This window comes from Cricetulus griseus, chromosome 2, assembly GCF_003668045.3.
Source record: "Cricetulus griseus strain 17A/GY chromosome 2, alternate assembly CriGri-PICRH-1.0, whole genome shotgun sequence".
NCBI lineage: Eukaryota > Metazoa > Chordata > Mammalia > Rodentia > Cricetidae > Cricetulus > Cricetulus griseus.
Window position 1 is genome coordinate 236,148,114 of NC_048595.1, and position 16,939 is coordinate 236,165,052.

General features: G+C 37.5%; 2 protein-coding genes across 4 annotated transcripts in view; one reads left to right on the forward strand and one right to left on the reverse strand.

Annotated features, from left to right (window-relative positions):
* Nucleotides 1–11,206, forward strand: part of LOC100770363 (ubiquitin carboxyl-terminal hydrolase 14) — a 44,872-nt gene extending 33,666 nt beyond the window's left edge. For 2 of the 3 annotated variants that reach the window (XM_027403640.2, XM_027403642.2), the window contains exons 13-16: nt 6,470–6,598; nt 8,984–9,044; nt 9,512–9,619; nt 10,523–11,190. In XM_027403640.2, the coding sequence (XP_027259441.1) occupies nt 6,470–6,598; nt 8,984–9,044; nt 9,512–9,619; nt 10,523–10,674 (450 nt within the window). In that variant the 3' untranslated portion in view covers nt 10,675–11,190. Of the gene's footprint in view, nt 1–6,469; nt 6,599–8,983; nt 9,045–9,511; nt 9,620–10,522 lie in introns of all 3 variants that reach the window. The other variant, XM_027403641.2, reaches the window with a different exon arrangement.
* A 1,663-nt stretch (nt 11,207–12,869) lies between these two features.
* Nucleotides 12,870–16,939, reverse strand: part of Thoc1 (THO complex 1) — a 44,932-nt gene continuing 40,862 nt past the window's right edge. The window contains exons 18-21 of the mRNA XM_027403639.2: nt 16,712–16,795; nt 14,578–14,725; nt 13,913–13,988; nt 12,870–13,276 (exon numbers count right to left, since the gene is read on the reverse strand). Coding sequence (XP_027259440.1) covers nt 12,981–13,276; nt 13,913–13,988; nt 14,578–14,725; nt 16,712–16,795 — 604 coding nt within the window. The 3' untranslated portion in view covers nt 12,870–12,980. The remainder of the gene's footprint in view (nt 13,277–13,912; nt 13,989–14,577; nt 14,726–16,711; nt 16,796–16,939) is intronic.

The window sequence follows — 16,939 nt, forward strand, 5'->3', positions numbered from 1 at the left end:
CATCTTTAAAGTATATAGACTAATTTAATTCCATAGTTCTTTCTATTCTGTGTCTCTCTTAGGCTGTTGTTCCTTTCTCATTAGCATTCAGAACATTCAAAGTTAATAAAGCACTATGCCATCTATTTCTGGGATTCTTTATCATCCCTTTCTGTTTATTTAGTATGTCCTTTCGAATTCAATTTGATCTTTCTATAACTGCCTGCCCTATAGGATTGTGTAGTATACCTGTAATATGCTTTATATTTTAATAAGCAGAAAACCATTTCCTTTTATTAAAGACATATGCTGGAGCATTGTCTGTCTTTATTTGTACAGGTATCCCCATGTTGGCCATAATGTCTAGCAAATATGTAATTACTGAATCAGCCTTTTCAGAACTCAAAGCAGTTGCCCATTGAAAATCCGAATATGTTTCAATGGTGTGGTGTACATATTTTGATTTTCCAAATTCTACACAATGGAACATATCCATCTGCCAGATTTCATTCCTTTGTGTACCCTTGTTCATGTAGGTAGTGGAGTTTGGTTGTACAAACAACAAATAGGACATTTCCTTATAATTTTCTTGGCTTGCTGCCATGCGATGGAAGAGTCTTTTTCAAACCTTTACTATTGAAATGGTGATTTTTATGAAATTCTGAGGCCTTTAGCACATTTCCTATCAATAGTTGGTCAATTTCATGACCTGGCAAACCTGTATGGGATCAGATGTGTGTTATATATGGGATGATTCCTGTCCCCAAGTATGTCTTTTAACTGAATAAACAATGAAGTCAATTCCATATCATTGCTATAAATTCAGTGGTTCTAATATATAAAACAACTCTTTCTGCATATTATAAATCACTATGTTGAGAGGTTCTTTGTGATCCATTAGCACCATGAGGATAACATATAATTCTGACTTTTGGACAGAACTATAGGGACTTAGATCCACTTTACTTAAATTTTCTGATTTGTATCCTGCCTTTCCTGATTTATTTGCATCAGTATATAGGGGCTCCAGTTACTGGTATTTGCCTTACAATTCGAGGAAGGATCCAGCTAGTTCTCTTTATAAGTTGAATTCTCTTGCTTTTGGAATAATTGTTGCTAATCTCTCCCCAAAATTACCACAAGCTCTTTGCCAGAGTTCACTTTCTATCCATAATTTGTCAATTTCATCATTAGTAAAAGGTACTATAATTTCTATTGGGTCTATTCCTGCTAATTGTTGAAGTCTCAATTTTCCTTTTAGAATCAACTCGGAGATCTTTTCCACATGAGTTTTAAATTTTTTACTCAGTTGATGTGGTAAAAATATCCATTCTATGATAATACCTTCCCCATGTATTAAAATCCTGTAAGGGAATGCTTACAGAGGGCGATATGAACAGAATGCAGTTAAGCTTTGGGGCCCTGTGACCCACATAGACAACCTGTATTTTCTGGTCCTCCAAAGCCAGCTCTCTCTCAGCTTCAGCTGTAAGTCCCTGGGACTATTTAAGTCCTTGGTACCAGCTAAGGTTTTTTTTTTTTTTTTTTTTTTTTTTTTTTTTGTGTGTGTGTGTGTGTGTGTGTGTGTGTGTGTTTTGTTTTGCTTTTATTAAATAATTGATCAGGTTTTTTAAATAAATTTTATTTAAATTAGAAACAATCTTATTTTACATATCAATCCCAGTTCCCTGTCCCTCCCATCCTCCCATGCCCCCCACCAACCCGCCATCCACTTCCCTGGGGGTGGGGTAGGGATGGGTGAGGCCTTCCATGAGGGATTATCAAAAATCTGTCATGTCATTTGGGGCAGGGCCTAGGCCCTCCCCCACTTATCTAGGCTAAGTATCCCTCCATGGGAAATGGGCCCCCCAAAGTCTGTTTGTACAGTTAGGGATACATTCTGGTTCCACTGCCAGAGGCCTAGTGTTCCTAGTTGACACCCACTAGCTGACACCCACGGTTAGGGGGCCTGCTTTGGTCCTATGTTGGTTCCCCAGCTGTTAGCCTGGGGTCCATGAGCTCCCACTTGGTCTGGTCACCTGTTTCTGCGGGTTTTCCCAACATGGTCTTGACCCCTTTGTTTGTCACTCCTCCCTCTCTGAAACTGGATTCCAGGAGTTTGGCTCAGTTCTTAGCTGTGGATCTCTGCTTCTGCTTCCATCAGTTACTGGATGAAGGTTCTAGAATGGCATTTAAGGTTGTTATCAATCTTATTATAGGGGAAGGCCACTTAAGGTAGCTTCTCTACTATTGCTTAGGGTTCTAGTTGGGGTCATTCCTGTGGATCTCTGTACAATTCCCTAGTGCCTGATTTCTCTTTAAACCTACAGTGGCTCCCTCTATTGCTGTCTCTTTTCTTGCAGCTCTCCTCTATTCCTCTCCCCACTCAATCTTCCTGATCCCTCATGTTCTCCTCTTCCTTCTCCTCCCCCCTTCCCCCGTGCTGTCTATGGGAGGGTCGACGGGCAAGTCAGGAATGGTGGCTGATGATGCTGGCTGCTTTGTTCTGCCTTCAGGTCGCTCTCTTGATCAGATTTTATCCCATTATTGTGCCATAGATAGGAAATCTTGACTAGTAATTTTTTAAAGTTATTAAGGGTCTGCAATTGATCTCTACTAATTTGTACCTTTGGGGGTTTAATTTTTTGTAAGCCTATTTTATAGCCTAAATAATGAATCGAATCCTCACTTTGTATTTTTTCAGGAGCAATTTTTAAACTCCATCAGGGCAAAACTTTCTTCAAAAATTCTTAAGTTATCTATATTTGAATTATGTCATCCATGTAATGGTATAGTATAAATTGAGGAAATTGATTATGTATTATTTCCAGTGGCTGCCATATGAAATACTGGCACAGGGTTGGGCACATTCCCTATGGGAGAACCTTCCATTGAAGGCTAAGATTATTATAAGTAGGCACTGTGAGTGCAAAGTTCTGTCTTTTCTCATGATGGTATACTAAAGAAATCTTTTAAATCAGTAGCTATGAGAAGTCATCCTTTAGGCAATAGAGAAAGCAAAGGAATTCCAGACTGTAAAGAACCCATTGGCTGTGTCACCTTATTATCAGCTCTTAAATCTGTTACCATTCTCCATTTTCCAGATTTCTTTTTAGTAACAAATACAAGAGAATGCCACGGGCTAGTTGATTCCTCAGTATGCTGAGCATTTAGTTGTTCCTGCACTGGTTCTTCTAAAACCTGCAGTTTCTCTGTTGTTAAGGCCATTGTGCAACCTCTACAGGTTTGTCTATCAGTCCTTTTAACAGTAGGGCTGTTGGTGTCTTGGAAGATTAGCAGTTGTTGTGTCCTGTTCTTGTACAACCTGATTCTTCTTTATAATGCCTTCTTATAAGTTTTCCTGAACCTTATGTTAACTTATGGTTTGTTTCTGAGATTTGGGGAATGTTTATCTGCGTTTTCTATTGCTGTAACAAATCATCCCCCCACAAATTCATTGCAATGTTAGCAACATATGGCTTTAATATTCCTCTCTATTCTTCTGGCCTTATACATTTGAGCCATCCACTCTCTGTTTTACCTGAAATAAATTTCCAGTTCCTAAAATGGTCAATTTGGTTGCCAAGTCTTGTGATATAAATGTTATGTCCACACCTCTGTCTACTAGACCTTCAATGATAACATAATTTATTCATACTTTTAATTTTGGTCTCTGCTTATTTATAGAAGTTTGCCAATATACTCGCTTTGTGATTTTTTCCTGACTTAATTTGTTCTCTGTTTTTAGCTCTATCATCTAGCACAGTATGATTTCTTACAGTAGCTATTAGGCTCTTTAATTGTTCTGGGAAGGAGTTTCCATGGTGACAAGAAAGGATTGAGTTGGGCCTGGTAAAGGGATCTGCCAGAGACCACTCAGAGAGTTTCCCAATGGCAAAAGATTGCCTTGATAATCTCTTGTTCACCTACATTGTTTTGTCCAGTGCCTGCCTTTGCCACACCTTCTGTTTAATCCAGCAGGGAAGATTTTCTGTTTGGATTATGTTCATAAAAAGTATTGTTTCTGTTTACAATCTCTTTGAAAGTGACCTTGTTTGACAATTTAAAACATTTGACATTTCAGTTTAAGCTGGGCGGTGGTGGCTCAGCACTCGGGAGGCAAAGGCAGGAGGATCTCTGTGAGTTTGAGACCACCTGGTCTATAGAGCGAGTTCTAGGACAGCCTCTAAAGCTACAGAGAAACCCTGTCTTGAAAAACAAAAAAAACAAAGAAAAAACAACAAATTTTTTTTTTCTTTAAAGCTCCTGAAATCATCTCTGCTCTGTATTTATCATGCTCATCAGCTTCACTATTAATGTATCTCGGATCCAAACCTCCAAAGGTGCTGTCATGTCAAAGGCCTAATTATCCTTTTGCATTGAGAACTAGCATTTTCAAAAGCCATAGGTTCGATTATTATTTTTCTAGCTTCTGTGTCTGATACTGAGGTCAGTCTTTGTAAGATATCTATGAAGGCTTCATTTGGGCCCTGTATATCTTTTGTAAATGACTCAGTTTTCTTTCCTACTTCTCCAATTCTGTCCCAAGCATTCAAAGCTGCTGCATGGCATAAACCCAAGAGTAATCATCATGTAGACATTGCCTTTCTAAAGTAGCATGATATACTTCCCCCAAGATTTGATTTAGGGAGATACCCATACTTCTTGCTTTAGCATTTTGTTCCATAGTCTTAGCCTCTTCTCTGAACCTGGAAGCCCATTGTAGTCCAGGCTCCAAAACATCTTTAGTCAAGTCTATTGAGTAGATAGGGATAACGCTATTACAAACTGACCACTTGTTTACCATCTGCTTCACCAATGGTGAATACATGCCATCTGAGACTGCACTTCCTTGAATTTCCCTAAATCTAACATTGTCACAGGCTTCCAAGTAGCTCTTATAGAACCTCTATCATTTAGTACTTCCTGTAAGGTTACTGGCTATATTAAGGTTGGTTCTTTTAAGACCTTAGTTTTCCCTTTAACCTCAAAATGCAATGTTGAATTTGATTCTCCATTAAATTCCTTTGTCTGCTTTAATAAGTTTCTAAGGCCTGCTTCTTGATACTCATATGAACCAGCTTTTTTACAGATAAACCAAGAATTATCAAACCAACAAGAAAGGTTATCAAAATCCCAGTTAAGTTGATTATCCCTTCATTTAATTTTTTCAGTTTTAAATCCTCCATTATGTAACCATACAGAGACTTAATTCTATCTATTGTAATTGTGTTTCTCATGTTTAATGTGGGAAAAACTATGGTTACCCTTCATATCGTATAAATCTTTTTTGCCTTTTACAAAAACTATCTTTTTAAAACTAATTTCATCCTTTTAAGAATTCCTAATAGACTTACCAAATCTGTCGACAATGTCAGTGAACTGTGTTGTTTAGCACATCTGATCCAAGAACTAGCATGAGGCTGTGAGCTGAGAGTAGCAGCCCTAGCAGAGGGGCTCTAGGAAAAGCCCGAAACCTGGGAAGGGTGGGGCAGGTTGTGGGCCTGGGCTGGTGGCCTCAAAGCTGTTTTTTTTTTTTTGTGAATTCATACCTTAATGTAGGGTACCAATTATGTAACACAAAAAAATAAAAGGCCCAGATATTGATCAGTTGGTAGAGCGTGAGACTCTTAATCTCAGGGTTGTGGGTTTGAGTCCCACATTGTGCAGGAGTGATATGGCTGGGCAGAGAAAGGAATATAAAGCAGGAGGGAGAGGAACTCAGAGTTATTGCCTCTGAGGAATCGTGGAGACAGTGTGACCATTTCACCTGGGTAGAGGTAAGACCTACTGGCTTGGCTGCTTTGCTTCTCTGATCCTCAGCTTGAAGCTTGAACCCCAATATCAGTCTCTGGGTTTTTATTGTTATTATTCGTAACAAATTGGCCCCCAATGTGGGGCACGAACCCCTGACCCTGAGATTAAGAGTCTTAATGCTCTACCGACTGACCAATCTTTATTTTTTGTGTTACAAGTAGTATTTGCTGTAACTATTTTAATATGCTCTTTAAATGTTTCTATATAAAATTGTTTCACAGCAAAGCACTGGCAGTTGAAACAGCACATTGAGATCCATTACTTTCACAGCATCTCACCTACTATTTCTGAATCATTACTCTGCTATACAACTGTGGCTTCTGTGGTCATGTGTATAGGCTTGATTAGAATCAGATCATTATTTTTAAGTGTTTGAGAATTTTGGATATACATATAATTTGTTTGATCATATCCACTCCTCATTCCTTTCCCTCCATTTCCCCACAACCCTAAACCACTATGCCTCCCAGTGTCGTGTGTTCATTTTGTAAACACGAAGCCTGTTAGTGCAGGTCAGCCTTGAGAATAAGTCTCAAGAGTTTTTTTCAGCTGCAGTCCTCCACTGTGATGCCACAGATTTCATTTTCAACTTTTATTTGAATTATGAATGTATTACTTTGAATGTGTTATGTAGTTTAATAATTGTCCTCTTGTACCTGTTTTCTTTTTATAGGATGTTAAATTTCCTCTTATGTTGGATGTGTATGAACTCTGCACACCAGAACTTCAAGAGAAAATGGTCTCTTTTCGGTCAAAATTCAAGGATCTAGAAGATAAAAAAGTGAATCAGCAACCAAATGCAGTAGGTTTCTTTTTGCTGTATTTTTACTGCAGCCATTTCAATCCTCATTTAGTTCCTAGCAGTAGCAGTTACTGTAATGAAAATGATCAGCCTGCGTTTCAGTTAGGAGGTGCATACATCTTGCATATTTTGATGCCAGGCTCCTTCTACCTGTAGATGAACTAATGTAGTGCAAGAAGGAAGTCTCTGCTGTGTAGGCCCTTGATCATCTTAGCCCTGGAGTCTACAGCATATATGCATTTAACATGATGTCTTCATTTTCCATGGGTAATGATTTTCCATGAGGTATTTTAATTCTCTTTATAATAGAATTGGATGAGTAGAATTACCATTTTAGTCTCATCCTCTGTGTTTCTGAGCCTTTGAAATTAATGAAAATGAACATAAATGAAATTTGTAGGCTCCCATTTGTAAAACATCAACTGTTTGAATTGATTCATCATTTATAATTAATTAGAAGTCATTCAGGTTGTGTATGTTAGTAGGTATGTTTTTACCACTGAATAGTATTTCCTTGTGTGGGTATTCTGTAGTTTAACTATTCCTCTATTAAAGGATATTTAATATTGTTTTCAGTTTTTGTCTATTATGAGTAAACCTGGTAAAAATGTTCATTTGCAGATATTAGTGTCAGCCAGAGTTTCATTTTCCTAGAATGAATGTCCAAAAGTATAATTGCTGTGTTGCATGGAGGTTGCATGCTCAGTTTTTCAAGAAAGTACCAAAAGCTTCTTTCTTTATATTCCTGACAGCAAAGCATGACTGGCCCTCTTTCTGATCAGTATTTGATGTTGTCACTAGTCTTCATTTGAGCTGATGGATAGGTTTGTCTTGTGTTTTCTTCTGCATTTCCCAAGTTTTAATGATGTTGACTACTTTTTATGCTTTGGTTGTTGTATGTATGTGTTCTGTTGAACTATGTTATTCTCTTGTAATTCTTAACTTTTCTCTAAGTCTGTAGTTTATCTTTTCATCTTCTTAATGCAGAGAAAAAGTTGAAAAGTGTTATAGTTTTTCTATTTTGATATTTGATTCATTCTAGTTTAACTTCTATGTGATAAGATTCATTCTTTTTGATATGACCCACTAGCATCTTAAGAAGAAAAAAAAAGTAAAAGTATTTGCCAATTGAATGATCCTGCCCTCTTTGTAGATAATGGGTTGACAATAGATAAGAATGTGTTTCTGGAGTCTTCAATTTTATTCCATTGGTTTGATTATCTGTTCTTTGGCCATAATACAGTGTTTGTTTTTGTTTTTGTTTTGCCATGGGGCTCAGGCTGGTCACAGATTTGCTAGATAGTTGAGGCTAGCCTTTAACTCCTAATCTTCCTGCTTCTAGACCTCCAAAGTGCTGGGATTACAGGCATTTGCCACAAAGTTACTAATGAATTTCCTGGATTTTGTGATCTCCCGCTTTGTTCTTTTTAATGCTTCTGCAAATGGTATTGCTTGCTTTGTTGAAACTTTGTATGTTTATTTTACATCCTGAAGTACTTTTTTGTTGTTTTTTGTTATTGTTCATACTGTATGGAATATTTTTGTAGTTGATGTAATTATGGAAATAACCAATGTCTGGATACTTCTTCAATTTTTCAAAGTTTTGACTCAGTTCCTTCAAACTTCAGGGTCAAGTCCAGGATTACTCAAGTGATGTACTTCATGTTATATTTGGTTTTGTTCTCACAGAATTGACTAATTTCATTTAGCAGGTCACATTTGTCTGTATAATTGATCATGGTGTTTTTATTAGCTCTTTCATGTCTATAGGGCAAACCTAGCCCATTTCTTTACTGATAATTGTAATTTGTCTCTTCTTGAAGGTTCTCAGTTTTATTGTCATTTCAAAGTCTGGCCCTGTTTTGTTGAGTTTCCTGTTTTCTGTTATTTTTATTTGAGGCCTATTTAATTTTTTCTTATTAGTAAGATGAGTTGAGGCAGTGAGTTCCCACTAAAATCTCTCGTCCATGTAGTTGATCATACTACTTCTAGTGTTGACCTTTGTTCATTTCAGCTAAAACGGAAGGGCATGGCTTTGATTGCAGAAACTTGACTCAGAAACTTGTTTTGTTTTTGAGGTAGCTCCTGCAGGTTCACGGACACAACATTAAATCCTTTGATATGTTAAAATTTTAGTTAGTGGCTTAACATTAGCAAAATATTCAGGGAGATTATGTACTGTGATAATATTGTGTATTATTAAAGAGTAGAGCCTTTGGCTTTGCGGTTTTTATGGTAAGTGTAGTTTATCATTAAAGTATTTTGCAAGGCACACTGTCATTTCAGTGATTTGTAGACTGTATAAATATTTATATAGTTAAATACTAGTAAGAATGTATTCATTTCCAATATCACAATTGAAAATTAAATCTTTTTTCCTCTTAGAATGACAAGAAGAGTAGTCCCCCAAAAGAGGTTAAGTATGAACCCTTTTCATTTGCTGATGGTAAGTGGATGTCTCATTTTTACTGTATACACATTTAAATCAGGTGGCATGTTCTGCCATTTATCTGTTTATTCAGATACCATGTTTTTTCTTTTAAAAACTTAAGATTTTGTTTTTGAGAAAGCCTCTCTCTGTAGTCCAGAATCACTTGGAATTCACCATGTAGCTAAGGGTGGTCCTCAAAGTTAGCTATTCACTTGTCTTAGCTTCCCAAGTATTAGCGTGGCATGAGCCTCCATTACCTGGCCTAAATTCAGGCTTCTTGAAAAGTAATTTTCCTTAATGTAACTTAAGTGGTGCATTTGGATATATAGTTATGGGTAATAAACTTAATTGTAGCTCTGCACAGCAATATTTATGGAGTCTAGTAGAACAGTATTTCTCCAATCCTAACTTGATGATTGTTACTCTGAGAGAGCACTTGTATGTTTGTTGCCTGTTTTAAATTCATTTCCCTTCTCTTTAAGATATTGGCTCCAATAATTGTGGATACTATGACTTACAAGCAGTGCTAACTCACCAGGGAAGATCTAGTTCTTCAGGTCATTATGTATCATGGGTGAAAAGGAAACAAGGTAAAGAGTATTGTTATAGTTAACTACTACTTTATTATTGCAAACTTCATAGCATTGTGGGTGCTTTTGTCTATGAATTTCTTCATGCCTTTTAAAAATTAAAATGAAAAATAATTGCCTATAGTTTGTGTGCCGGTTTGTTGGGTATTTGTGTATAGGCCAGAGGTCTATGTTGGGTGTCTTCTTTACCACTATCTGGACAGTTTCTCATTGAGCTAGAGCTAGATTCAGCTAGACTCAGCACTAGGGCTATAGAGAGGAGCTGCTATGCACAGCTCTTGCCTGGGGATCAAAACTCAGGCTCTAGTCTGCGTGTCATGTTCTTCAGAGTAAATCCCTTCCTTCTCTGTGTTCTCAAGCCCCCCTACCCCAGGCTTTACATATCTTTTATTTTCAAATTTATAACACCAGAAGATGTAGCTGAGAATGTTAGCTTAAAAACTATTGCCCAAGCAAAAATATCACAAGTATTTGGATTTACATTTACATTTTGTTTTCCTCTTGTCCAGATTGATATGGCTAGATTCTTGTTTTGATATTGGCATCAAACAACAAAGATACCTTGCATATGCTGAGCAAGTGCTCTGCTACAAGCTACAACCCTAGTCCCTTTCTTAGTCTGTTTGTGCTCAGAGTTGCATTGGCACATATTATATAGCTTTTGGAGAACTGCAGAGTGCACTGCAGAGTGGAGGCAATGAGGGTAGAAAGACAGCATGCATTAGAAGTAGTGTTTAAATAGCTGGGATGTCATTGGAACTCGTGACATCATCTTGAACCTGTGTAGTTCCTAGGCTACACTTGGAGAGCTGTTGGTAGTCGGGTAGAGTACTGCTGCACATCAAGTTAGTTTCTTTTGTACTAGAACTCTGAAAATAATTGTTTCCTATCCTCTTAATTTAGATGAATGGATCAAGTTTGATGATGATAAGGTCAGCATTGTAACACCAGAAGATATCTTGCGGCTGTCTGGTGGTGGAGACTGGCACATTGCTTATGTTTTACTTTATGGGCCTCGAAGAGTTGAAATAATGGAAGAAGAAAGTGAACAGTAATCTTCAATTTAGCTATTTATGCAGAGGTGTGAAATAAATGTTTTTTTGTTGTTATTGTTGATCATTTTTATAATCTTGAGCTCTAAGGGGAACAAAGGAGAACAGAACCAGGCCACTTGTGCATCAGCCTAAAGAAAATTACGTTTGGGTGCTACCCTGTATAAAGGTAGATGGAAGACATTCTTTAAAAGCTTATTTCTTGCATTAATTCTTACAAATTCCTAGCTGAAGTCCATTTATTCCCCTTGCCCTTCCAGCTCAAGATTTAGCAATGATGTTTATTGCACACCTACTTGTTGGTCTTGCATGGTTAACATCACCATTCAGTAGCTGCCCGTCCTTTACCTTATCTAACGAATATTTTTCTAGGAAGATGGAAAAGGAAGTGTTGCTCTCATCGTGTAACTCAGTGCTGCTGTCCACATCCCATCAACTGGGTACAATCAAGTATTTGTCCAGACTGACTGTTGCTGGCCTTTCATGACTTTACAATAAATTGTGATCAATAAGAATACATTTGATTATCCACTTATTATTGTGTCTCTGATATACTATACTTTGCATTGGTTTTGTAGTAATCATATGTCAACAAGCCCTGGTTGTTTATTTTTAGAAAATGAAGATATTTAATAATAAAAAAAGAAGGAAAAAGAGGGATTAACAAATTTTGACCTCCTGTCTTTAGTTTTAGAGGTTGGCTGACGAGTCCGATTAATCCAATACTATGCAATTTCTGCAGATTGCTGATAATCTTAAACTGTTAAGCATCCATTTAAAACACAGTGTTTCTTCTTAGCTTGAGTAATGTTATTTCAAAAGAAATACAAAGTTGTAACAGTGAATTCTGTGATCAGTTTTATTCCCTTACTCATTATTTCTGTTTTCTTTCCCAATGTCTGTATGTCCATCTCTAAATTTAGTATTTGTGGTTTTTAAAATTAAGGTATATATTATCAAGAGTATTTGAGTAAGATTGTTCTAATCTATTCTGATTAGTCAGTTACCTTGATTGATTGCTAAGGAAAGGATGAAGGATTGGATATTACCCAATTGATATGATTTTGAGTTGGGTATTGATTAATAAAGTTGGGGAATATCATGACATCTTAGACCATATGTTTTAATGCTCTGTAAAGTATGTTGCTACCTAAGATTCCTATAGATTAAAAAAATATGTAACACTGGGGGATAAGTCAGCATGTCAGGGATACTCCTGTAAATAGTTTGCTCATTTAAATGCTATTAGCAATCGAGACTCCACACAGTGGGGGAATGAAACATGGAATGAGGATTAATAACACCGCGGACTGGAATGGCTTGTGTCATGACCCCTGGGATGCAGAGGTCTTATTTGCTACAACAGTTGTAGAAGAAATGAATTTATCACCTAAGTTTTCCTTGTCAACCAAGTGAAGAAGGTTTAGAATAAATATGTAAAAAACTGTGTCATTATAAAAAGCTTGGTTATAGTTTATTTGCTCTAAATAGGCATCCCAAAGCAGAAATTGAATTTCTACTAGTGTCTTTAGCCTTGAATATAAGGCTAAAACAATCCCCTCCCTTCTAATTCCGGAATGGGCCTTGATTTGCTTAATGTACACAGAGGACCTTGGAAGCTAGAGCTGTGCTTGATCATTGCTTCTCTAGCTAGTGGAGTGAGTCCAAGCAAGAGTGCCCTTACCAGTTACCTAATCTTAGCACCTTAGCCAGTACTGCACATGCTCTGCTAGCTACGGGGCATTTTCACATACATTTCATTTCAACTAACAAGATTCCCTGGGTGTTTAAGGACTTGAGGGGTCAAGTGATTTTTGTAAAGCTAACGGAGTAGTTCATTTAAAGTTAGAGGCTGGCAAACATTTTCTGTATTGGCCATGGGTTGTCAGTTTGTACTCTTGGTACTGTAGTGTGAGCATGGCAGAGTGCCAACAAAACACTTCAACTGACTATTGTTTGCCGATCCTCTGCTTTATACTTGAGAACAGCCCTAAGGTTTCAGAAACTAATTTGGGATAGGAATGTAACATAATCATAAAGAATGCTTATTTAACTTCATTATAAACATACTTACAAAATGTGGTCTGTGATAGTCATTTTACTTGGGCCATTTTCCCACCTCACCTTCCTATACTCCAAACTAAGGTTTAGACAGTGCCTGTTTTGTAGTTCTTGAAGCACTAACCAACTGTGCAACAGCTGTTATAAAACTGTTTATTGTTTACCAAAACCACTGGACCTCTTATCAAATGCCGCTTGGTAACAAAATCTTATCACAGTTTAATAAAAAAGAAAGAAAAGAAAGCAAGCTAACTATTTGTCTCGGAGTCATTAGTTAGGCTTTCAGCAAGGTCACTTAATCCAGACTTGTTTAGTGCGCTGATCAGGTTATCTGTTGTTGCATGAGCTCCTTCTTGATCTTGCCAGGCAACAAGGAGCTGCTTGGCCCTCATCTTCACGTCTTCACTGTCACACTCAATCTGCCTAATTTCAGAGTCTTTAATTTCTAAGTACGGAGCCAAAATCTTCCATTGCTCACCAAGTTTGTTGGCAAATAACTCTATCTGTTCCCCTGTTACAGGTTTATCTCGCCGAACATCAGGGCCTAGAAGACAAGAGGATATAAATTATCTGAAAGACCTGCAAAGCTTAAAGAACAACAACAAAAAACTGGGTTACTAGTCACATTAAGCTTTACTTTAAAACTTAATTCTACATAGGTTACATACCTTCTTAGGAAAAAAAAAAATCACAATTCAGGCAATTATTTTTTATTTTTTGGTTTTTCGAGACAGGGTTTTTCTCTGTGTAGCTTTGGAGCCTATCCTGGCACTCGCTCTGAAGACCAGGCTGGCCTGGAACTCACAGAGATCCGCCTGCCTCTGCCTTCCGAGTACTGGGATTAAAGGCGTGCACCACCAACGCCCAGCTCAAAGCTATATTAATTAGGAAGATTTTCCCATAGAGATGTTCCTTCTAGCCCCAATTAAATTAGCAGAGTTCAAGGCTCTGCCTTAAAACACCCATCTTTTTTATCTTTAAAATTATTTCCAAATTTCCCTATATAAAATGTATTTTAAGTGACTAATGGCTTTAATCTCACTGTAAACTGAGATAAAATGGTAGAAGTTGAGAAGTAGACCAAATTATACAATGTACCTCTCAACAAAGAACCCTAATCTTTTTCAGTTTTGTGAAATAGCCAAAAAATTCAATTTCAATTCAAAAATTCAATTCTTACTTTCATTTTCCTTCAGTAAAGCATCATTATCTTCCTCATCTTCATCTTCACCTGTTTTTATTTCTTCAGAAGGAGGCTATAGTAAATGAGAAACAATGGTGTTTAAAAAAACACTAGTTTCTGAAGATAACAGGAAATAGTTTAGATAGGTAATTAATGGACCTCAGACCCTCTCAACCTGTAGGTCCTGTCATTTTGGGCAGAAGGAAGACAGAGAAGCATGAACAAGCAGGTTGGTAAACACCTAGGCTTTAGTCAGTATTGTCTAAGGGGCAATAGAGATTAACCATGTCTATGGTTACCGTACTATAAGAAAACACTGCCAGGTACCCTACTGCTACTCCTAGACCCTGCTCTTGACAAAATATAGTAAAATACATTTGGTAAGAGCAAAAACTGATCCAATTTACTGCAGGCAGTAGCTTTTTCCAACATGTTGATAAATTGGGTGTTGCACAGAAAATTATACCACTCTTGGTTCACATTTTCTCCCTAAGTGAATGTTCAACAACAACCTCTGCCTCAAGTTGTGTGTGTCCTCCCCCGCCCCCACTACTACTGTTGTGTGATACACTAAAATTTGAGTTCTGCTCAAATACTGATAGCAGTTTTAAAGCAGATAATGTCTACTAAAGGAAATGGGAAAAATGAAGTATGTCACTTACTGGTAGTTCCTTGGCTAGCTTTATTACCATGTTCTCCAGGTACTCTGGCAGACTCTTAAATTGCTGGTTGGTTGGCTGGAAGAAGTGAGGGCTTCTTCGTGCTAAGAGCCTGAGAGCTCTCCACCCATAATTTGAATTGTTCACAGCTCTGTAAGAGGAGTTGTTAGCCTTGGATTTATAATTATCCACTTCCATAGTTGTTTCCATGTCACATGACATTTTGTACCATCCTTTAGTTTGAAAGTTTATATATTTTGCTTATTTTAGCAAGTCAGTGGTCTATGTCTCAACCCCTGGCTACATAGAAACTATTCATCCAGTTATACAGAAGAAAAGGAAAGATAGGAAAAATGATATTTGGTGAGTTGGTTGGTATCTGTATCTGCATTGCTACCTACAGATATGTGAGTTTAGAGTATTTCATAAATTCGAGTTTATCATGTTAATGTAACTAATACAAGTTGGAGATCTCTAACCTAAAACCTTAAGTGTTTAACTTTTCTTAAAATGCTTACCTGCTAGGGTCTAAAATGTTCCAAATATGGGGGGGAAAATCTGAAAACACAGCCGCAAGTATTTTCAATAAGGGACCTGTATTTAGAGTTGTGTTTATGTAACAGCTAATCTTTAGTTCACTTAATTTCAATGTCAATGATTAAAAATGGCTCAAAATGTCAAAAGAGCAAATATCCAGTACCCACAGTAGTGACACACTGATGTCAAGAAAAGAATCAGAAGGTGAGGAAAAAGAACCTATGAGAAATCCTAAGGACTCCCGCCCCCAATAAACGGATTCTATCTTGGGCTTTGTTATGTTCTTTGTATTTAGCACAGATCTGCAATCTGGTTTATTTGGTGGCCTCTTATTAACTCTGATATACACTCTTCATTTTAAGCACGAGATGAGACTTGTGCGTATTTTACTAATAGGATCTTACTCTATAAGCCACACTAACCTCAAACTTAATCCTCCTGCTTTAGCCTCCAGAGTGCTGGGATTATAAGTATGTGCTCCCATGTCCACTCTTTCTGTGTGTGTGCTACTACCTTGCCTGCCCTTTGTGTCTGTCTGTCTGTATGTATGTATTTATTATTAGGCAAGGTCTTACCATGTAGACTTGTGGCCTCAAACTCAGAATCCACGTGCCTCTGTGTCTGAGTGCTGGGATGAAAGGTGTGTATAACCATGCCCAACATAATTTCTTGTATACTTTAGACTTTTATTATGTATATGGGTGTTTTGCCTGCATGATTATCTGTGTATGCCAAAGGCGGCCAGAAGATGTCATTTCAGACTCTGGAAAGAACAGCCAGCACCCTTAATCTCTGATACATTTTTCTTCCCTGTATATATTCAAAAGATCACTCTCTGGTGCATGGAGAATAGAACACACTGGTTAAGAGGTTGGAGCATGTAAAAACGTATCATGGGGTCAAAACTAGTCATTTATATCATGTGTCAGCAACATGCTGTATATGGATCAAAACGAACCATTTAATCTTCAGAATAACTCTGTGAAATGAGTGGCTATTATTTAGCAAATGAGAAAAGGCACAAGGATGGGAACTTACACATTCTGACGAGAGCCCCTGCCTTTAAATCACAACTCCAAAACACCTACCTAAAAATACTGTCACATGAAACTCTTTAGATAAAAGATGGTGAGTCTTAAAAGTTACCCCAGAAATCTAGGGTGGAGGGGACAGCAAAGCAAAAGGCAAACAGTGTGAGTGGTTCCATAGCTGCCATGACAGGTCTGTTTCCTGGCAGATGCTGTTAAGAGCTCAAGAGAAGAGTCCTGTGAGAACTACTAAGAGAAGAGCTACTTCAATGGAACAACAGGGAACACAGCCTCAAGTGGATGGGCTGCCAAGAATGGGAGGTGGGTGAGGAAGGAAGGACAAAAACTAAACTGGCTGGCAGCAGAGACTGCTGTGAATAAACACTAGAGATTATGGAGGTAGGTGTGGGATGAGACTTCTTCAGTTTGAAGCAAGTCATGTTAGAGAGTCATAAGGCTGTAACAGTCATGTGAATGTGTGCATGAACTAAAAGCACTATTCTGCTAACTTACAGAGGACTCCTAAGGAAACATGTTGAAAATTAACATCATTTCCTTAAAGCATGACTTACTTATATTCACTTTCAACCATGTTTTCAGGGTCTGCTTGTTCAATGGCTTCTTCAAAGAACTCCTCCAAGGTTGGCATGTATTCTCTGGTCATTAAAGAAGACAGTGAGGTTCATCTGTAATACTCTAAAATGGTGGCAATATGAACTTTAACAGTATCCATATGTGTTAATTACAGCTAGGACCAGGATGTAGGGCCTCTTTAAGGAGATAACGACTCAAAGCTAAAT